This window comes from Nesoenas mayeri, assembly GCF_963082525.1.
Source record: "Nesoenas mayeri genome assembly, chromosome: 7".
NCBI lineage: Eukaryota > Metazoa > Chordata > Aves > Columbiformes > Columbidae > Nesoenas > Nesoenas mayeri.
The window spans coordinates 18,754,742-18,771,324 of NC_137551.1; the positions used below are offsets into that span (position 1 = coordinate 18,754,742).

General features: G+C 43.9%; 1 protein-coding gene across 1 annotated transcript in view; it reads right to left on the minus strand.

The window, feature by feature from the left end:
• Window positions 1-16,583, minus strand: part of TLL2 (tolloid like 2) — a gene marked incomplete at its 3' end in the record, with an annotated part of 89,386 nt that overhangs the window by 8,030 nt on the left and 64,773 nt on the right. Inside the window, exons 9-14 of the mRNA XM_080347682.1 lie at window positions 13,585-13,700; window positions 12,071-12,177; window positions 8,896-9,008; window positions 5,580-5,725; window positions 4,402-4,597; window positions 585-710 (exon numbers count right to left, since the gene is read on the minus strand). Of these exons, the coding sequence (XP_080203808.1) occupies window positions 585-710; window positions 4,402-4,597; window positions 5,580-5,725; window positions 8,896-9,008; window positions 12,071-12,177; window positions 13,585-13,700 (804 nt within the window). The remainder of the gene's footprint in view (window positions 1-584; window positions 711-4,401; window positions 4,598-5,579; window positions 5,726-8,895; window positions 9,009-12,070; window positions 12,178-13,584; window positions 13,701-16,583) is intronic.

Here is a 16,583-nt window from a genome sequence, read left to right on the forward strand (position 1 = left end):
ACAATGGGTGGATTATCACCACACCAACAGTTGTATTGTTGGTGGGGGCAAACAATTATATAAATAGAAAGCTGAGAGAAAGTTTCTACCAGATATATGTTTGGTTTCTCTCCCCGCCTCCATAACAGAAGGAAGGAATTGACTCCTCAATATGGAGAATGTCTGTTTTGCATGCAGACAAAACATTAGTATTTTATTCTATAAAAGATGTTTCCTTTTAAAAAATAATAAATTCAGCCTTAGATTGAAATACTCATGGGCCATGCAACTGTTAGATTGTAATGCCTGCTCTCCCTTATGCTGCACAGTGAGAGATCTGGTCTGAACAGGGATCCTCTAGTCATGAAGAAAAATTGTTTTGAGAGATGCTGAGCAGTAGAGAATCAGAGTATTTTCCGTTTTTCAATCAAAACTTGCTTTTCAATGGAAGATGTTGACAAAATGAAACTTTTTAGGTTGTGTAAGATAAACAGAAACAAAGAGGATACAGGGACAAGAGGAATCATGTCCAAGATTGCTCAATTTTTTTATTAGCTGTAGTACCCATCCGATAAGACAGATGTCTCAATTTGTAGGTTACTCACCTTCACAGCTCTTTTTATCAGCTGTCAACTCATAGCCAGGCTCACAGGTGCATTTGTAACTGCCCAGTGTGTTCTCACAGTGCTGCTCACACCCACCATTGTCCAGCAGAGAACATTCATCCACCTCTGTCAGGAGGGAACCAGAACAAGTCACATTTTCCTGACTGCCCAAACCCCACCATATTCCTCACGCAACACTCTGGACAGAAGAACCAGAGCATTAGATTGTGAGCTGAGCCCATGGAGCAGGCACTGCAGCAAACCTCGCAGTAGCCATAAAGGACCACAGTTACCATTAGTAGTCAAGAGTGCTTTTTGTAGACAGGTGGCGTTTTTTGTTTGGTTGTGCATCTCTTAATAGATGGCTTTATTAACATGGATGTGGTGGGCTGGCCTCAGCTAGCAGATAAATTCCCACTCAGTTGCTTGCTCACTCCCTGCCCACCCCCGCTCCAGTGGTATAAGGGAGAAAATAAGCAAGCTCCTTGATTGAGATAGGGAGATTACGCACTGATTACTGTCGTGGGCAAAACAGACTCAACTTTGTGGAATTTAATTTGATTTATTGACAATTAATGTAAATCTTTGAGTACTGATTCAGGTACTGGAGAAAAAAAAATGGTAAAACACTTAGGGAAAACACCTTTCCATCCCACTTTACCAGACTCAGCTTCACTCCAGACTCTTCTCCCCCTGCCTTATATCACCTCAGCTCACACTTGGTCCCTTCAGCAAAGCCATGGGCATGCAAAGGCAGGAGGGGATGGGGAGCTACAGTCACTGTATGATTCTGCTGCTCCTTCCTTCTCATATTTCTCTGCTCCAGAATGGGTCCTCCATGGGCTGCAGGGAATATCTGCTCTGCCACAAAGCACCTCCAACTTCTCCTCTGACCCTGGTGTTACCTCTGCTGTACTACACTTTCTGCTCCCTACTCCTCTCTTTCCCCATCATTTTTGACCTATCTTAAACACGTTTTCACAGAGGCCCCACTAGCTCAGCTGATGAGCTCAGCTATGTCCTGTGGTGGGTCCACCGCACAGCCAGCTTGGACCATCTGTCTGGCAAAGGTCAGCTTCCCACTGCCAACACCTTGACACCCACATCCAGTACAATGCTCCAGTAACAGTTACTGCTGTGTGGATCAAATAGGAACAGTCTTGACTAGATATTCATCGTAGGTCCCTTCAAACTGAAATATTCTGTTCTGTTGATAAAACTGTGGTCCTGTAAAGCCTTCCCACAGTCAGGAATCCCTACTGCAACAGTTCCAGTCCAAACAGATTTTATTTTCTGGTTTCTGTTTCTGGATTCGCTATGAAGAAAGCAGAGTATTTATTTGCTGTTCCATCCTTGGGTACAGGTTCAGTAGCTTTTAATCTGGCTGTTAAATCACCTACTTGAGAGAAAAGGGAGGCTGGAACTCCTAAAATAATCAAAAATGCCTGTGATGAGTCTTCACCATGGGAGGGATATGCCCTGGCTATGGACAGGTATACCTTGCAAAGTGTTGTCTTCTAATTTTTACCATGAAGAAGAAAGGTACAACAATGTGACTGTAGGACAAGCAAATCACTACTAACCCTTCAACCATAAACAAAATAGGCTTCAGCGATACAAACAATTTGTGACAAAAATGAAGTAATAAAGAATAAACCTAAGAGTTTTCCCTTGAGATGGGAACATGATGGGAAAGACACGAGATAATCACTCTTCATATCTTTCTGACATTGTCTCTTGCATGTGACCAATGACTTACCCTGAGCTGTCTGGAGGTTTATTTTCTCTGAAAAATTAGAAGATACCACTGCAAGTTCTCGCAAAGCATAACATTCAAGCTCATCCTTAACTCTGTTTTTGTTTTCTTTTTTGTTTTTTAAGTTGAGTTATTTTCTTTCAGTGTTTTAAGACATAATTGAAGTTCTATTCCTTTCATAATTCATTAAGGAAAAGCTGACCCATTGTTCAATCAGCTATGGATGGCAGTCTGAAGACTACCTGCAAAGCCATCTAATTTGTTCATTTACTTGGTTCATGGAATGGCTGGTCGTCACAGTCCCTCTGGATATGGAGGTAAAGGCTGCAGACTTCAGATCCCAGCTTGAAACTCCACATGTAGCCTGCAGGTGTGTCTACCCAGCAGGTATGTCTACCCAGCTTTTGCAAACTCACCAGCTCCACACACAATGCAAGCTGGCTACAAGCTGTGTAACTACGGCTACTGTGGCACTTGGTCCAAGCAAATACACTTTGCTCATCAGCTGGACTTACTGGCATGGATTTAACAACACACTAACCATCCATGAGCTACATAACTTCTGGTTCAAACATGTGAAGTCTGGGCAGACACTGCAAGAGCTAGTCTGCCAGCAAAAAATCCACAGACAATACCTGTGTCTGGAATTGTACTTGTAGTGCATGTTTATGTATTTTTTTATTATACATAAAAAAATATTTCTGACTATCTGACCACAAGGAAAGCATCCCTGATTCAGGTGTGTAACTTTCTTCCCCTACAAACTTGCAGGAGAACCTCAGACTCTACAGAATTACTTGCTGCAGGCCAAGAAGTCTCCATGTAGCACTAACCCCTGGGAGACATCTCTGCCACAGTCAGCCTGCATTATCAGCTCCTGAAAGATGCCAAAATATCTTTAGGAAGAAGTATTCCCTGTATCTTCATGGAGCCTGAGAAATGTAAACAAGGAAGTCCAGGCACTGTGAGAGTTGTTCAGGGACTGGAATGAAACATCACAGGATTTGCCAGTGATCGTGCAATCCCTCTTTGTCACGGTCTGCTTGGATCTCTCAAATTTACAGAACAATGTGTTCTGTGAATTAAACTTTATTTAACTTTCCCCCCCTCCCCCCACATAAGTGCACAAATTAAAGTTACAGGTTATAACTTATGGAACCTTATGACTTGGATGATGAATAAGTGAAATAATGGGATAGACTAGTCTGAGCAAAGGAGATTGAGACCTGCCACGTGCATTTGTTGTATTTCTTAATGAGCTCACGAAATAAAGTTTAATCAACAGAGTACACTGTCCTGAAATTTGAGAGATCCAAACAAACCTTGACACCTTTAATGCAAGACAAAAGTTAAAGTAGAAATAAATAAAGGTCTTGTGCAATCCAAATATTAGCATTGCAACTCTTATTTCTGTAAAATTGTCACTGAACCAAAGAGAAACATGACTATCTACCTCACAGCTGCTCTGCAGGTATTTTCCCAAGAGGTTAGATATTTTGTTCTGGCCTATACCAAGTCAGCAGAATGCTGATAAAGGACCACGGCTTGGGTTCAGCTTTTAAAAAGAATTTTAGTCTTTATTCAACTCTTCCTGAAGAGGATCTCAGTTTAGGAACACATCTGTTTCCTAAAGCACTCTGAAATTTTACCTGGGATTCTACTTGAAATCAAATTTACTCTCTCTCCATGAGCTTCTTTTGGAATAGAACTTAAGCAGAGATTTGAACACTCTTTGTACAGTACTAGTACCTTCTTTGAAAATGTCGATGTCCCCTGGCACAGATAAAGGGAGGTCACATTCTGTCCAGCTGTGCAAAACAAAGCACTAGTGCCTGGGCTAGTGCTGACCCAGCAGGCTTGTTTTCTGTCTTCATCAGGGAGATGGTCTTCATGCCTCAGCATCAAACCCTTCTACACTCTCAAAGCAATTTGTATATAAACTTAGTATTGTCTAATAGCTCTTAACCACAAGTAGATACAATGGTAACTGATCACCAATGGCAGTAAGTTAAGGGATGAATAGTCCCCATCTCTGACCTTGAGAGGTACTAGATCACATACCTTTAAAGAAATTTGCTGCAAAGCCTGCTTTATTGATGGTTGCATCAGACACAAACTTCATCCATACTTTATTTGAGCTGGATTTGATATCTTCTGGTTTCTCATAGCCACAGTAGCGACCGATCAGTGGGCTGTATTCAGTGAGGCCATCTCGGATCTCCAGGTAGTCATAAGAACAGGCGTCATGCCACTCAATCTGCAATGGGAAAAGGGTGTGCCTGCAGTTCACTAGTGTGAACGCTCTGAGTCAGGCCAGCTAACTAGTCAGACTGCAGCCAGAGATCAGCTCCCAACGGAGAATCCCAAGCAGCGGGTCACAACTAGGTGCTCGCCTCGTGGCTGCCACTGAACTCTCTGCAGTTGAAACTGCATTCAAGCCCAGGCACTTCTCAGTTCTATTGCTATTGCATGGCTGCTCTCCTGTCAAACCTGGTTCCTGACTATCTACAAGCTGCTTTTCCATGAGAAGTTGTAAAGAACAAAGCAGAACAAACAAAAAGGTTCAAGGAACAGCTGTGGGGTCACAGCTAGAAGGCAGTGTGTCAGCCCATTCTAGGACAAGCACAGTAAGCGTGCACAACCCACAGGAGCCTATGGGCTTGCTGGGGTTTATGCACAAATCCAGGTCCTGTCCTTGACTTATACATCAGTAGTCAGAAACAAATCATTGGGCACCTGGCTAAAAGTGTAAGACATCCTATGCCCAGTAGGAGAAAACCTTTTCTGAGCTCTTAAAAGCCTGTCTGCCCTCTGGGAACATGATATTTCTTTGGAGAGTCACAAACATCCTGCAATCTGCCAAACTCCAATGGCACCAACAGGAGGGGTTTTGGTTTTGTTTGTTTGGGTTTTTTGTTTGTTTTTTTTTCCCCAGGATTGTGACCATACAACATCATTTGACCAGAATGAAAATTTAAGGACTCGCAAGTCCCTTATTTAATATCATCAGCAATTCTGTTGCCCTTCTAATTCTTTCTGTCTAGAGAAGCAGTTTTGGAAAACTCATCATATTTAAAGCTTGGCTTCACAATCTCTGAGCAAACTTCTAGTGAGGAGAAATGATGTTCTGAAGTATTCAAAATATTTTTGTTATTATTATCTATATCACTTCTTAATTTTAAAAGATCTACAGAGGCAATATAACATCCATAGTATAATATAGAATTGACATTTCTCACCTCAAAGGCTTGGAATGTGATTCCTATGTGAAAGCCCTCAGAAACTGTGATCTTCCAGATGCACTCTTTGGAAGGTCTGTAGTCATCCGGGTAATTGGGAGATTGGATCTGTCCAGCATCTTTGTGAATTTCTCCACCACAAATAGCTTCATAAAAAACAAACAGCAAAACCACCATGAAATTACAGGTTTTCCCTTAGGTAAAGCCTGCTCCACACATGGCCTTCTTCCTCATTCAAATCTGTATCAATACTGCTTGTTCCACAAAGGCACAAGTAATGGAAGTTTTTACAAATCTAACATTTTGTCTCAGCAAGAGCGTCTCCCGTCTTGCAGTGCCAACCTCCTTAGATGGTAAACTCACTGGCACGTGTTTTTTATGCGTTTGTGTGGTTCACACTCCTAGTCACCTTCATTACTGCTTAAAACCTGCTACTAGCACCAAGAAAAGAGAAAACCAACCACAACCACATATAAAATAAAATAAAATAAAATAAAAAAATAAAATAAAATAAAATAAAAATAAAATAAAATAAAATAAAAATAAAATAAAATAAATTCCCTTCCCCAAACCCCAAACCAAAAACCCCTCCACAGCACGCAACCAGTTTCTAATCTAATCAGCCACACGGTGGCAATATTAACACAAGTGTGAGTCGAGCTGTTGACCGGCAGACCATCAGGCTGACAGCTGTGAAGGAAAAATTAAGTTTTGTGTTCAATCTAAGAATGAATAAGTTTTAAGGCCAAGAACAGAAAGTTTAATGAAAATCTAGTTCAATACAAAACCAGCAGAGACCTCGAAGACAATAGCAGTTCAGCATAATTGTCCGCAAGACTATGTAACAAATGAAAGCAAGATCGCAGGCTAAAACCTGTGCTACCCTGTGATACAAGACACATAGACAGCTAACAGTATTTTCTCTATCCACTGCAAAAGTTCACACTGAAATTCAGTTGAGCAGCTAAGTATATTGGTAGAGCTTTACTGCAAAACAGAACAGCTGCCGAGAGAGCCTGAGAAGGCAATAGCAATGACAAATTCAGGGCTGCCAGCAGTGCTGTAGGACAAAACGACCAGTATCTTCCCATCTTGAATCTCATGAAAGACAAGGAACAATGTGACTGAACTACTAAGACACTTTCACCACATTAACTGTCATTTATTAATAGTATCAAGTAATTCTCCCATCACATGGCTACATGCTTCTGCCTCTTTCCTCCCATCTACTGAAAACTTCAGGGCCAAGACCTGGAAGAATCCAAATCCAAAAATCAGTCCTCACCCACAGAGCTCCCAGCAAAGTTCAGGTGCACAAGCAATTACATGCACTCTCACTAAAGCAGAGGACAGGGAAGCAGTGCTAAAACCCACTTTGGCTTTTTAGTATGTAAGGGAAAAGAGCTCAAAAGAAAAAGAGGAGCTAACAGCAAAGCAGAGAGCTGTTTGGAAAGAAAATGACAGAAAATTAAACATTTAAGGGCAATGCCTCCTGGAAATAAAAATTACTCTCTTTTCTAAACACAAAAGTCACAAAACAGCTGAGCAAGCCACCTGACAATGGTGGAAAGAAACCAGCCACTACCAGAGCTTGCATCAGAGGGAAATACAGATTGAGGAAGATTTTCAGAAACTGTCCTGTTTCAGCAAATGGATTATGGAGACAGATGCAGATAATCTCACTACCTGTTGCTCTGAGAAGACAAGGCTGAGCTAAGAAAAGAACTATGCAAGGGGTCATCGCTGTTTCTGTGGTACAAGCTGGCTTCCACCAGTTATACTCTGTGCTTGCTCTCAGGCTTAGCGATAGATTTCACACTTTTCCAATGGGAAGTTTCTTGCAGGAAAGGGTTATATAAAAAGCCAGAGCCTTGAAGAGGCAGAAAAATATGAAGAGTCTGAGGGATGCAAAGTTTGATCACTAGAAGCACATTCTGTTTCATTTGCTCTCCTCAATAATCGAGTAAAGCAAGTATTGCTCATGCTTACTGAACCTTTGGGGGTTATTTATTAATCAACAGGAAATAAGGGAAATTATCAAGAGGAAAGAAAGTTTTGCAAACTGACTTTGGCATTTAGCCTATGTACAATTTTTTTCTTCTTCAGCATCATTTAGCAATATGAAGCACGAAGCCATATTATTTTTCTTTTAAAGTTGGGAGCAGATATCACTAGGGAATAACCCATTGTAAGAATTAAGCTGATGAATCCACAAAAGCAATAAGCCATAAGAAAATAATCTATTAGAGACACAATAGGTTTGACCACTTCTAATTCCAACAAAGTACCACTAAAGGAGTGTTACAAACCACACGGTCCAGGCAACAGCTGCTTCTCAGGAGAGACATAATTAAAAAACAAAATAAAAAAAATCAGGCAAGCTACCTCTGTCTCTGGGGCAAGAATTCCTGCAGAAACCAGATATTTCTCCTGTGAAACAGATTTGTTAGCGCCACACTGTTGTGAAATCCTCATATGCTTTATTTGCACTTCCCCAACAGTCCCATGTTTTCTTCACTTCCCTCTGTTAGCATCATTATTCATGAATATACTGGACACCTGGGCACTGGGCTTCCAGTGTCACGCTTGTTCCTGTGGCTGCAGAAGGAAGATGATGCAGCGTCAGTACCAATACAGTCAACCTCGATACTGTTGACAACACTGGTACTTTTAAGAAAACGCCTGTTGCCCAGAGAACAATGAAGCCTTTTAATACATTTTAGAACCATTATTGTAAGAAACAAGCATATATGGAGAAGGGTTGTTACTGACTTAGCTAGTATTGCTCCTCCTCTGAAGTGGTTTCAGCATCCCAGTGCCATGCAAGTTTCCAAAGTACCTGACCTGCAGAAAATCTGACATGCTAACTTCTAATTTTCTGTAAGTAAAACATACAGAGGAGAAACCAAAGAACAATCTTTGCACTTAAGACGACAAACAAAATCAACAAAATAAACAAATAAATGCTGCATTATGTGATATTAAATGCATGATCCAAAACAGAACTTTGCTTGTTAAAATACTGGAACTCCTGCTACGCCCAGCACGGCTGCTTGCAGGGCCTGGATAGGGAAAATAGAACCTGGCCTGTAAACGGAAGCTATTGCTCTGTTGTCCCCCCAAAAATGTCATTATCTATTTGGAAGATCTTGTCTGCTGAAACAGCTTGCAAAATCTGCCAATTCCCCTAAAAACGAGAGTGGAGGCTGTGTCTAGCCACATGGTGAAGAAGAACTCCTATTGACCCGATAAACCACTGCATCCTGTTCTGGCTGCTCCATGCAATGCAACAGACTTCTTCTAGCTAAGGCTGTACCTTCATAGACCACAAAGAAGCCTTTGCCCAGGATGTTACTGCTGCTCCGGAACTCGATCCACAGCCTGCTGTCCGTGGAGATTATCGGCTCAGGGATCTTGTTGCCACAAAATCTACCTAGAAGGCAGGAAAGAGACAATAAAGATCTCCTGGCTGATGGCAGCACAGCATAGCAGGCACCTGTGGCTCCAGGAAGCAAAGAGTCTGTGGTTAAATGAGCTTTGCTTGTGTAAAAAATCCTTGCACTATCATTAATTGTGCTTTTGAATGAATTTCTGTTAGTTTGTTTGGTTTTTTTCCCCTATTAATGTTCTATCAAATTATTACATTAATAAAGGTTTTCTTCAGCTGGGAGTAGAATCCAGTAGTCACAGAGGCAGTCTCTGTTGCCCTGCTAAATTCAAAAGGGCTCTGTTTTCATCACCTGATTGGGTAAATGGGGAACCATTCCGTGTCCTTCTAGAGATGTGACATTAGGGAACATCCTTGGCCTTGGAAACTCCTTCATCTCTTTGCATCCAAGAGCAAAGTGTCCAAGTCAAACTGAAGGCAGGACATAGCCATGCTGATGAGAAAAGGCCCCTTATCTCGTCCTCTGCTCTCACTTCGCCTGGTAAATTTACCTCCTCCCAGTTGAGCCTCTGCAGTTATTCAATCTATTTCAAGAGCTTTGTAAGCAAGAGCCTTTTTGCTCCACAGTTCACCTAGCTCTAAGTTCTCTGGCATGCACCAGCACTGCTAAACACCTGAATCCTGCCAGCAATGGAGAATCCTGAAACTGAACAGCTGCAGACAGCATCTGCAGCCCAAACAACCTCCACAACCCTAATTTGGTGCTCTTCTACCTGCTCCAGCCAGAAGCTCCTCATGGAAATAGAGGCACCAAGTATGCGCTGAGAACACACACTGTAAACATGATTTTTACTCCAGCTGACACCAGAAGAGCTATATACTGAATTCAGCGTGGTCTTGGCACCCTGTGCAACCAAAGCCCCTGTGGGAGTGTGACAGCAGCAGAGAGCAGTTCCTCAGGCTGAATTCAGTCAGCACAGTGGTGATAGAGGACCCTGGCCTTGCACCACCAAGCAAAGGCTTCTCTGAACAACCTCCACTGGCCACCAACGTAGCTAACACCTTACCTGCAAGGGAGCGCTTTAGATCCCATCAGCAGGCTGGTGGTTCCCTACACTGGATAAGGAGACAGACAGTTCAAGGCCTGTTGACTGGTAGGCAGAGAAGGCTGCAGCTTTTCCTGTGTATGGGAGGCAGAGCAGTTTGCATGAATCCTGTGCACTAAAAGCCTAAGGGCCCCCTGCTTAGCCAGCTGCCCCACAGTCGGCTACTGTCACTTTTGGCTCTGCCTGACCCACCTTCCCACTAGCAGCCTTGGGAAGAATATGACCTCTGTGGCAGGCCAGTCAGTGCAGATGAGACTGCATGGAAGACGAGTTGCAAACCTTGCTTCTTTTCAATGGCAGTTTCACTGCAAAGGTTTTTCCTTTGTGGAGTTCCCCATCCAAATATTAGCACAGATCCCAGCTACATTTAACTATTCAGTTCTGAGCCCCTGTGCCTCAAAGCTGCCCTGTGCTGCTGGGGCAGCGTGACAGCCTTGCAGCGTACCAATAGCATCGCCTGTCTCTGCTCCCAAAGAGGATGCTAACAGCATCAGCACTGCAAAGCTCCTTCCTCTATGGTCACTGAGCAACTGCCTCCTAGATTTAGATTGAGAGTTTAACAACGGTGTCAAGGAGAGGAAACGCAGATGAGGAACAAGAATGAGCAAACTCCTCAGAGTGTGATAAAGCGCCCATTCATAAAAAGTTATACACTATTTAAAGGCTAGGTTTTCACACACTTCCCTGGGAAAATATGCAGCGCACATGTATTTTTTTCCTCTCCGCAAGAAGCCCGTGCTTTCACAATTCACACTAATCCCTCCTCCCCACCCCCTGCTGAATTGCCCTCTTGTCTGCCTCTTCCGAGCTGATTTCATGGGCTCAGCGCCTTGCAGGAGCTGTGGCCGCTCATGCAGTGTCTCCTTCCATATGGAAACACTCACAAATCCACCTGCGATCTGGGGACAGGAAGGTGCTTGGCTTCTGAAATACCTTTAAATTACTCAGCAGAAAAAATAAATAACGAGGAGCTAAGTTGCAGCTGCTGGAGCAATGTTACCTGACACACGTGCAGCAGAAAGCAGCAATAAATGCTGCCAACCCCAAAACAGGCAGGAAGCAGCAAAACCAGCTGCCAGCTCTGCACTGAAAGGCCCACAGAAACCTCTAGGGTGCAGCACAGCTCCAGCCTCAGCGTGACACCTGGTACCAGGGCTGGGATGTCCAGCACGGCCAAGGAGAGCACCCAGACCTCCTTAAACCCTCTGACCCATCCCGCATAGGCCAGTCTTGTGCTGCAGCACCGGGCACGGCACCTCCGACGCAGCCAGTGAGGCTACACAAGCTGATTGTTTCTTTCCTTTCAGGCAGAAGTGGAATTTCACACAGCAGGACACCGAGGTTAAGAGACAGGTGAGGATCAGAGCCAGTGGCAAAGCAGGTGGGACTCCTGACTGCCCACTCAGGGTGGCAGAAGATTTGCAGGTACGATAGCAGAAGGCAGAGGAATAGGGAGGACACAGAGGAGCTGCACTTCCTCAAGATTTTTGGGAGCAGGAGCAGAGTAGAGGCCTTGCATGGTCCTATAACCTAAGCACAGTTTAGGAAGTTCCCTGCTAGAAACAGAGAGGCCCAAAGTAGAGACTACTGTGTATTTGAGAACTTATGGCAGGAGCCTGGGCCAGTAGCCATATGGCTGCTTCATTCTGACTCCCTGACCATTCTACCAAGGTCTTAGAAAAAAAGAATAATAAAACTCCAGAGGTCACATTTTTAATCCCAATCATGCCCTCAACTCACTTCCCTCTCTGCCTCAGTTCTCAAGCTGGAAAAGGAAGGAATAAAGTCTTTGCTACCAAAGGACCTGGAGCATGGGCTATTTGGTGTGAATACAGCACACCAACATCTCTGAATGGAGACATTAATAGCTGGCCAGTACACTGGCTGAACATGAGCTGAACATGAACATGAGGAAGGGTTGTATCTGTTTGTGGGGTTTTTCCCTCCAATAAGCTCCAAGAACAACACATGAAATGCAATTAAAACAAAACAGCTACTCACCCAGTAACGGAGCCTTCCTCCAGTAGCCATCACGCACTTCCACATAATCATACCAACAAAGGCGACTTTTAAATAGGTCCATTGATGTGAAGTTCAACATAATCTGAAAGGAGAGAGAACATGCTTCTCTTTGGGAAGGGAGCTACTTTAAAGAGAAGACCCTACAGGTTAGGTGCCTCACCTCTGCTCTGTGTTGTGGGAGTATGCAGCAAAACACAGGTTTTTAATCAGCTTTCCTCATAAAGGAAAGGATTCTCAAGGTATTTCAATGAAACCATGAAAGTACATGACAGTAAACAGCACTTTACTATCCATTCTGTAATTCACAGTCACTGTTCCTCAGTTATTATGTAGCTACTAAAAAAGGCCTTATTTGTTTTTGTTTGTTTTAAATTAAAAATTGAATACTTGGGTTTGATTAATAGCAATATCACAGAGAAACATATTGCCTCAAAATACAGCTGTTTGTGGTCTACGCCCTTATATAAAGGACTCTTGTAAATTTACATTTATATTCTGCCACAGAAATATCATTAGATTAAAATAGATATTGATACAAGTCTTCTGAAGAGGCTGAGAGACAAAGGGATAATTTACAGTAAGATTTACACAGCAAAACTCCCAGTGCAATGTTTTCAAAACCTGGACTGTTCTCAGCACCCCTGCCCTGGCAAAGCTCATAGCAGGAGCCTAACACTGTATGGGACTGGGCTTACAGGTGATGGGATCAGGTCCCAGAGCAAGACGGCTGCTGCAAAACAAGCGAGCTCTGCTCTTCTTTGTTCAAATCTGAGTCTTAAGTGTGTCTCGGGGGTGGTCCTCAGCAAAGCTGCTCTGCCAAGGAGCTCCCAAGCCAGACTGCGCATTCTTGCAGCCTGGTACAGCATGAAAGGCCTGAAGGGCTGGTATTAGTGGATTAAGGAAAGATTTCATTTCCACAGGAAGATCAATAAAACAAAAGGAGCTGGGAAGAAAGTGGACAGGGTGGCTGATTGATGCTCAGCGGGGCTCGGCATTTCAAGGCAGGGAGCTGGAGTCCTCTGACAGGGACATTATGCCTGTGTGACAGGGGCAGGCCACTGATGTCACTCATAGCTCCTTTCGGAACCCCAGCTTGCTGGCACATTTTATCTAACTCGTCTGACTGGCACCTGGCTTTGAAAGGCGATTCCCCCAGCTCCAAGCCTGGCTAGAGCTAGCGGCTGGCAGGAGACTGTCCAGGCAGGGTTTAGCCTTGAATCGAGAGGAAGGATCACACATCAACGCACAGCCAGACCTGTGAGGGGGCTCTGCTCCAATGTTACCTCTTCTTTCCTCAGGACCATGTAATCCTGACCCCACCTCTGGAAGAACAGCGATGGTGCTTGAAGTCTTTCCAGGCTCCATCCCTGTACTCCAGAAGTGCAGAGATCTCCTGCATGATCATCTGGCAGCTGCTAACACTGTCATCACAGGCAAAACCAGATGCAAGGGAAGCATAGAGTACACTGCATGCTGCTGTGGCACCTACCTTCTCCCCTGGGGTCACAGAGATCCTCCAGACACAATGGGAATAAGAGGGGTAGCCATTTGGAAAGCCAGGGGCTGAGAAATTCCCTGTTGAATCCTGCAAGGTCTCTCCACAAGCTATGATAGAGCGGAAAAAAAACAACACCATGGAGTGACCCTCTGAAAGATACCAGGGTGTATCAAAACATTTGCACATGGCTGCTGTGTGCAGGTTGGTGGCTGGTACTCTAATGATGTTCATTCATGTGCTGGGAAAGGTCACTGACCACCTGAGACCTCACCAAAGGGATGATGCGAAACTTGTCAGGATTCCCAGGACAGAAGATTATCAGTATAAGAACACAGGGGAAACAGGTTTTAGAAAAACACCAATCTTCCTTCCACATATGAGCACTTTTAGTTTTCAGTCCTACCGCGGAATAGCTTATCCACTAATCAAACGCAAAATATTAACCGCACCTCAACCTCGCAACACCAAGACTGTTACAGCAAATCGGTTTTCCCTTCGTTACAAGCTGCTCAATTAAGTTCTCCTTAGTTACCATTGTTAAGTGTCTTTTTTTTCTCTTTGAGCTAAAACATCCTAAACAAAAGCAGGGCAAGCCCCACTGCCCTCAAGCTTCATCTGTCCAGCACCTACCCTGCTGTCACAGTGTGCACGATAAAACGTGAGAACGGCAGCTCGTTCGGCTCTGCACCTTCCCATTTTCGCAGCCTGCTGTAGATAACGACATGTAGATCCCAGAGTGACCTTTGGGAAGCAAGTAACATGCACATACATGCATATGCTCCTTTAGTGAACTGGAGCTTCCAACATCTGGGAAAGCCACCGCTACTGTAGTTCCTGCTCTCTGAGCCAGGAAGACTGAGCTGGAACAAGGAGTGACCATCTACATCTGCAGAGCAGCTGACTGGCTAGGTCACAGGATCACAAATATCAAAGCTCCCATTTCCTTCAGAGTCCACACTATACACATGCGGATACCCATCCCAAGGAGCAAGGACCTTGGCTTGCCTGCTTTTCAGTTGTTTTTTTTTCTAATTTCATAACCGCTTGATGTCACGAAACTGCCCTTGACCAGCAACTTGGTTTCCTCAGTGACAGCAAGGCAGCTCCCAAAAATCCCTTGTTAAGCAGCAGTGCTTTGAAAGATCTGACAAACCCAAACATCTGTCTCTCTTTCTTATGGAAATGCCAGGGGATGTTCCTCTGCCTCATGTTATCACACACTCACTAATTTTTCAGCTATAATCACATTTAGATGGGCAGGTCAGAAGCTGGAGGTGAAAAGAGACTGGTCTCATGCAAAAAGTGTAATATCTTCAAAGAGGGGAGAGAGAGCCACCTAGGCCAGAAATTCTGACCTTCCCTGAAGCAGTTTGACAGGTCAGACTGGATGAACAATATACAAGGATACAAAAAAGGGGTGTCCTGGATTGACTGAAATAGAGTTTATTTTCTTCATGCAGTTAGAAACTCCTTTTTCATAGCCAACACAGTCGTTGTTTGGATTTAGTTTGAGAACAGTAAGATAACACCCCGAGCCAGAATTCATGTTTCTCTTCAAGCAACTTTCCAGTGTTTTTGAGTTGGAATGAAGAGAATGTAAGAACTTGCTGTTAGCTTAGTTGTTGTCTAGGAGACCAAGGTCCTTCTGGGCTCTCTATGTGCAGGTGCGAGGCAGCTAGGACAAGGGACATGGATGCAACAGACCCTGACTGACATCCAGGCTGATCAATGAGAATATTCCACATCATTGGTGTCATGCTTTGTATTTAATGAGAGCTGGCTTTTCCGGCTCGGGCAACCTGTCCCGGTTCTGCTCTGTTCCAGTTGAGTTATGTTTGAGAGTCTCTTTTAGTCTGGCCTTTTACCATTCTGCTGTTTTGCAGTGGGGCTCTGGGCCTTTCTGCCTTTTTAGCATTTTTGTCCTCTCCCCAGGATCGGCTGTTCAGGACCAGTGTGCTCTCTCTCTTCCTGGGACTGGCTGCTCGGTATGGATGGAGCTCGGGAGGAATTGCACAGAGTATTGCTTGGTTTATATTTTATTTTTATTTTATACTTATTAGTATTAGTATTTTGTTACTTTATTAAACTGTTTTTAGTTCAGTCCACAAGTTTCTTCCTTTGCTTTCGATTCTCTCCCCTACTTGGGAGCAGGGAGAGGCGGGGAGTGAATGAGTGGCTACCATGGTTTTGATTGCTAGCTGTGGTTAAACCATGACAGAGGTTTTGCTCAACCAAAGAGCTCCTAGGTGTACTCTGGAATGTGGAGTCACTACTGGGAATGAGGTGCACATATTTCAAGGCACGGGTCAGCATGGGAACTGGCAAAGCAATTCCTGTCAAGAAAGTCACAGGTATTTTAAACTACTCAGAAAAAGCACCACTAAGCAAACCAGGCAGGTAAATGCATACACCTGTCCCAAAGGAACAAAGAAAATAAATGAGAGTTCAAAACCTCTATGCTGCTCCTTCCTTCTCAAGCAGTTTTGAACCCCAAAGAACTCTCTCTACCATCCTGCAACTTCAAAGGAGCACTGCACAGCAAGCTTTAGTTTCAAAGCATTCTGCAAAAATAGCTAATATCCTCCTGCCTCTCCCAACAGGTCTGGCAGGTGACGCTGTCTGTATTCTTCAGGTGAGCACAGAAGATTGTAAAAGGTGATGGTCTGCATGAACTGGAGAAGAAATCCAGACTTCTATTTGCAGAACAAATACATTTCCTTCCCCCTCCACCTCTTGCAAAGACGCCTTGCCTTGTTAACTGTATCAGAGTCTGTCAGGATAATTCCAGCTCCCATAACAGTCCTAGGACCCTCAACCAAGGAATGCATGCTGCTCCAGCAGATAAACTTCTCAAAGCAGCTGAATCCCAGACATATTCATTCTGAGGACAGCAAGCCATTCTTCAGATGATCCTCTGGCATCACCACTGGTCACCACCTTAGGATGGCTCTAGGAATGCCAACATCTGACAAGGTGTCCCAATAAAGAGG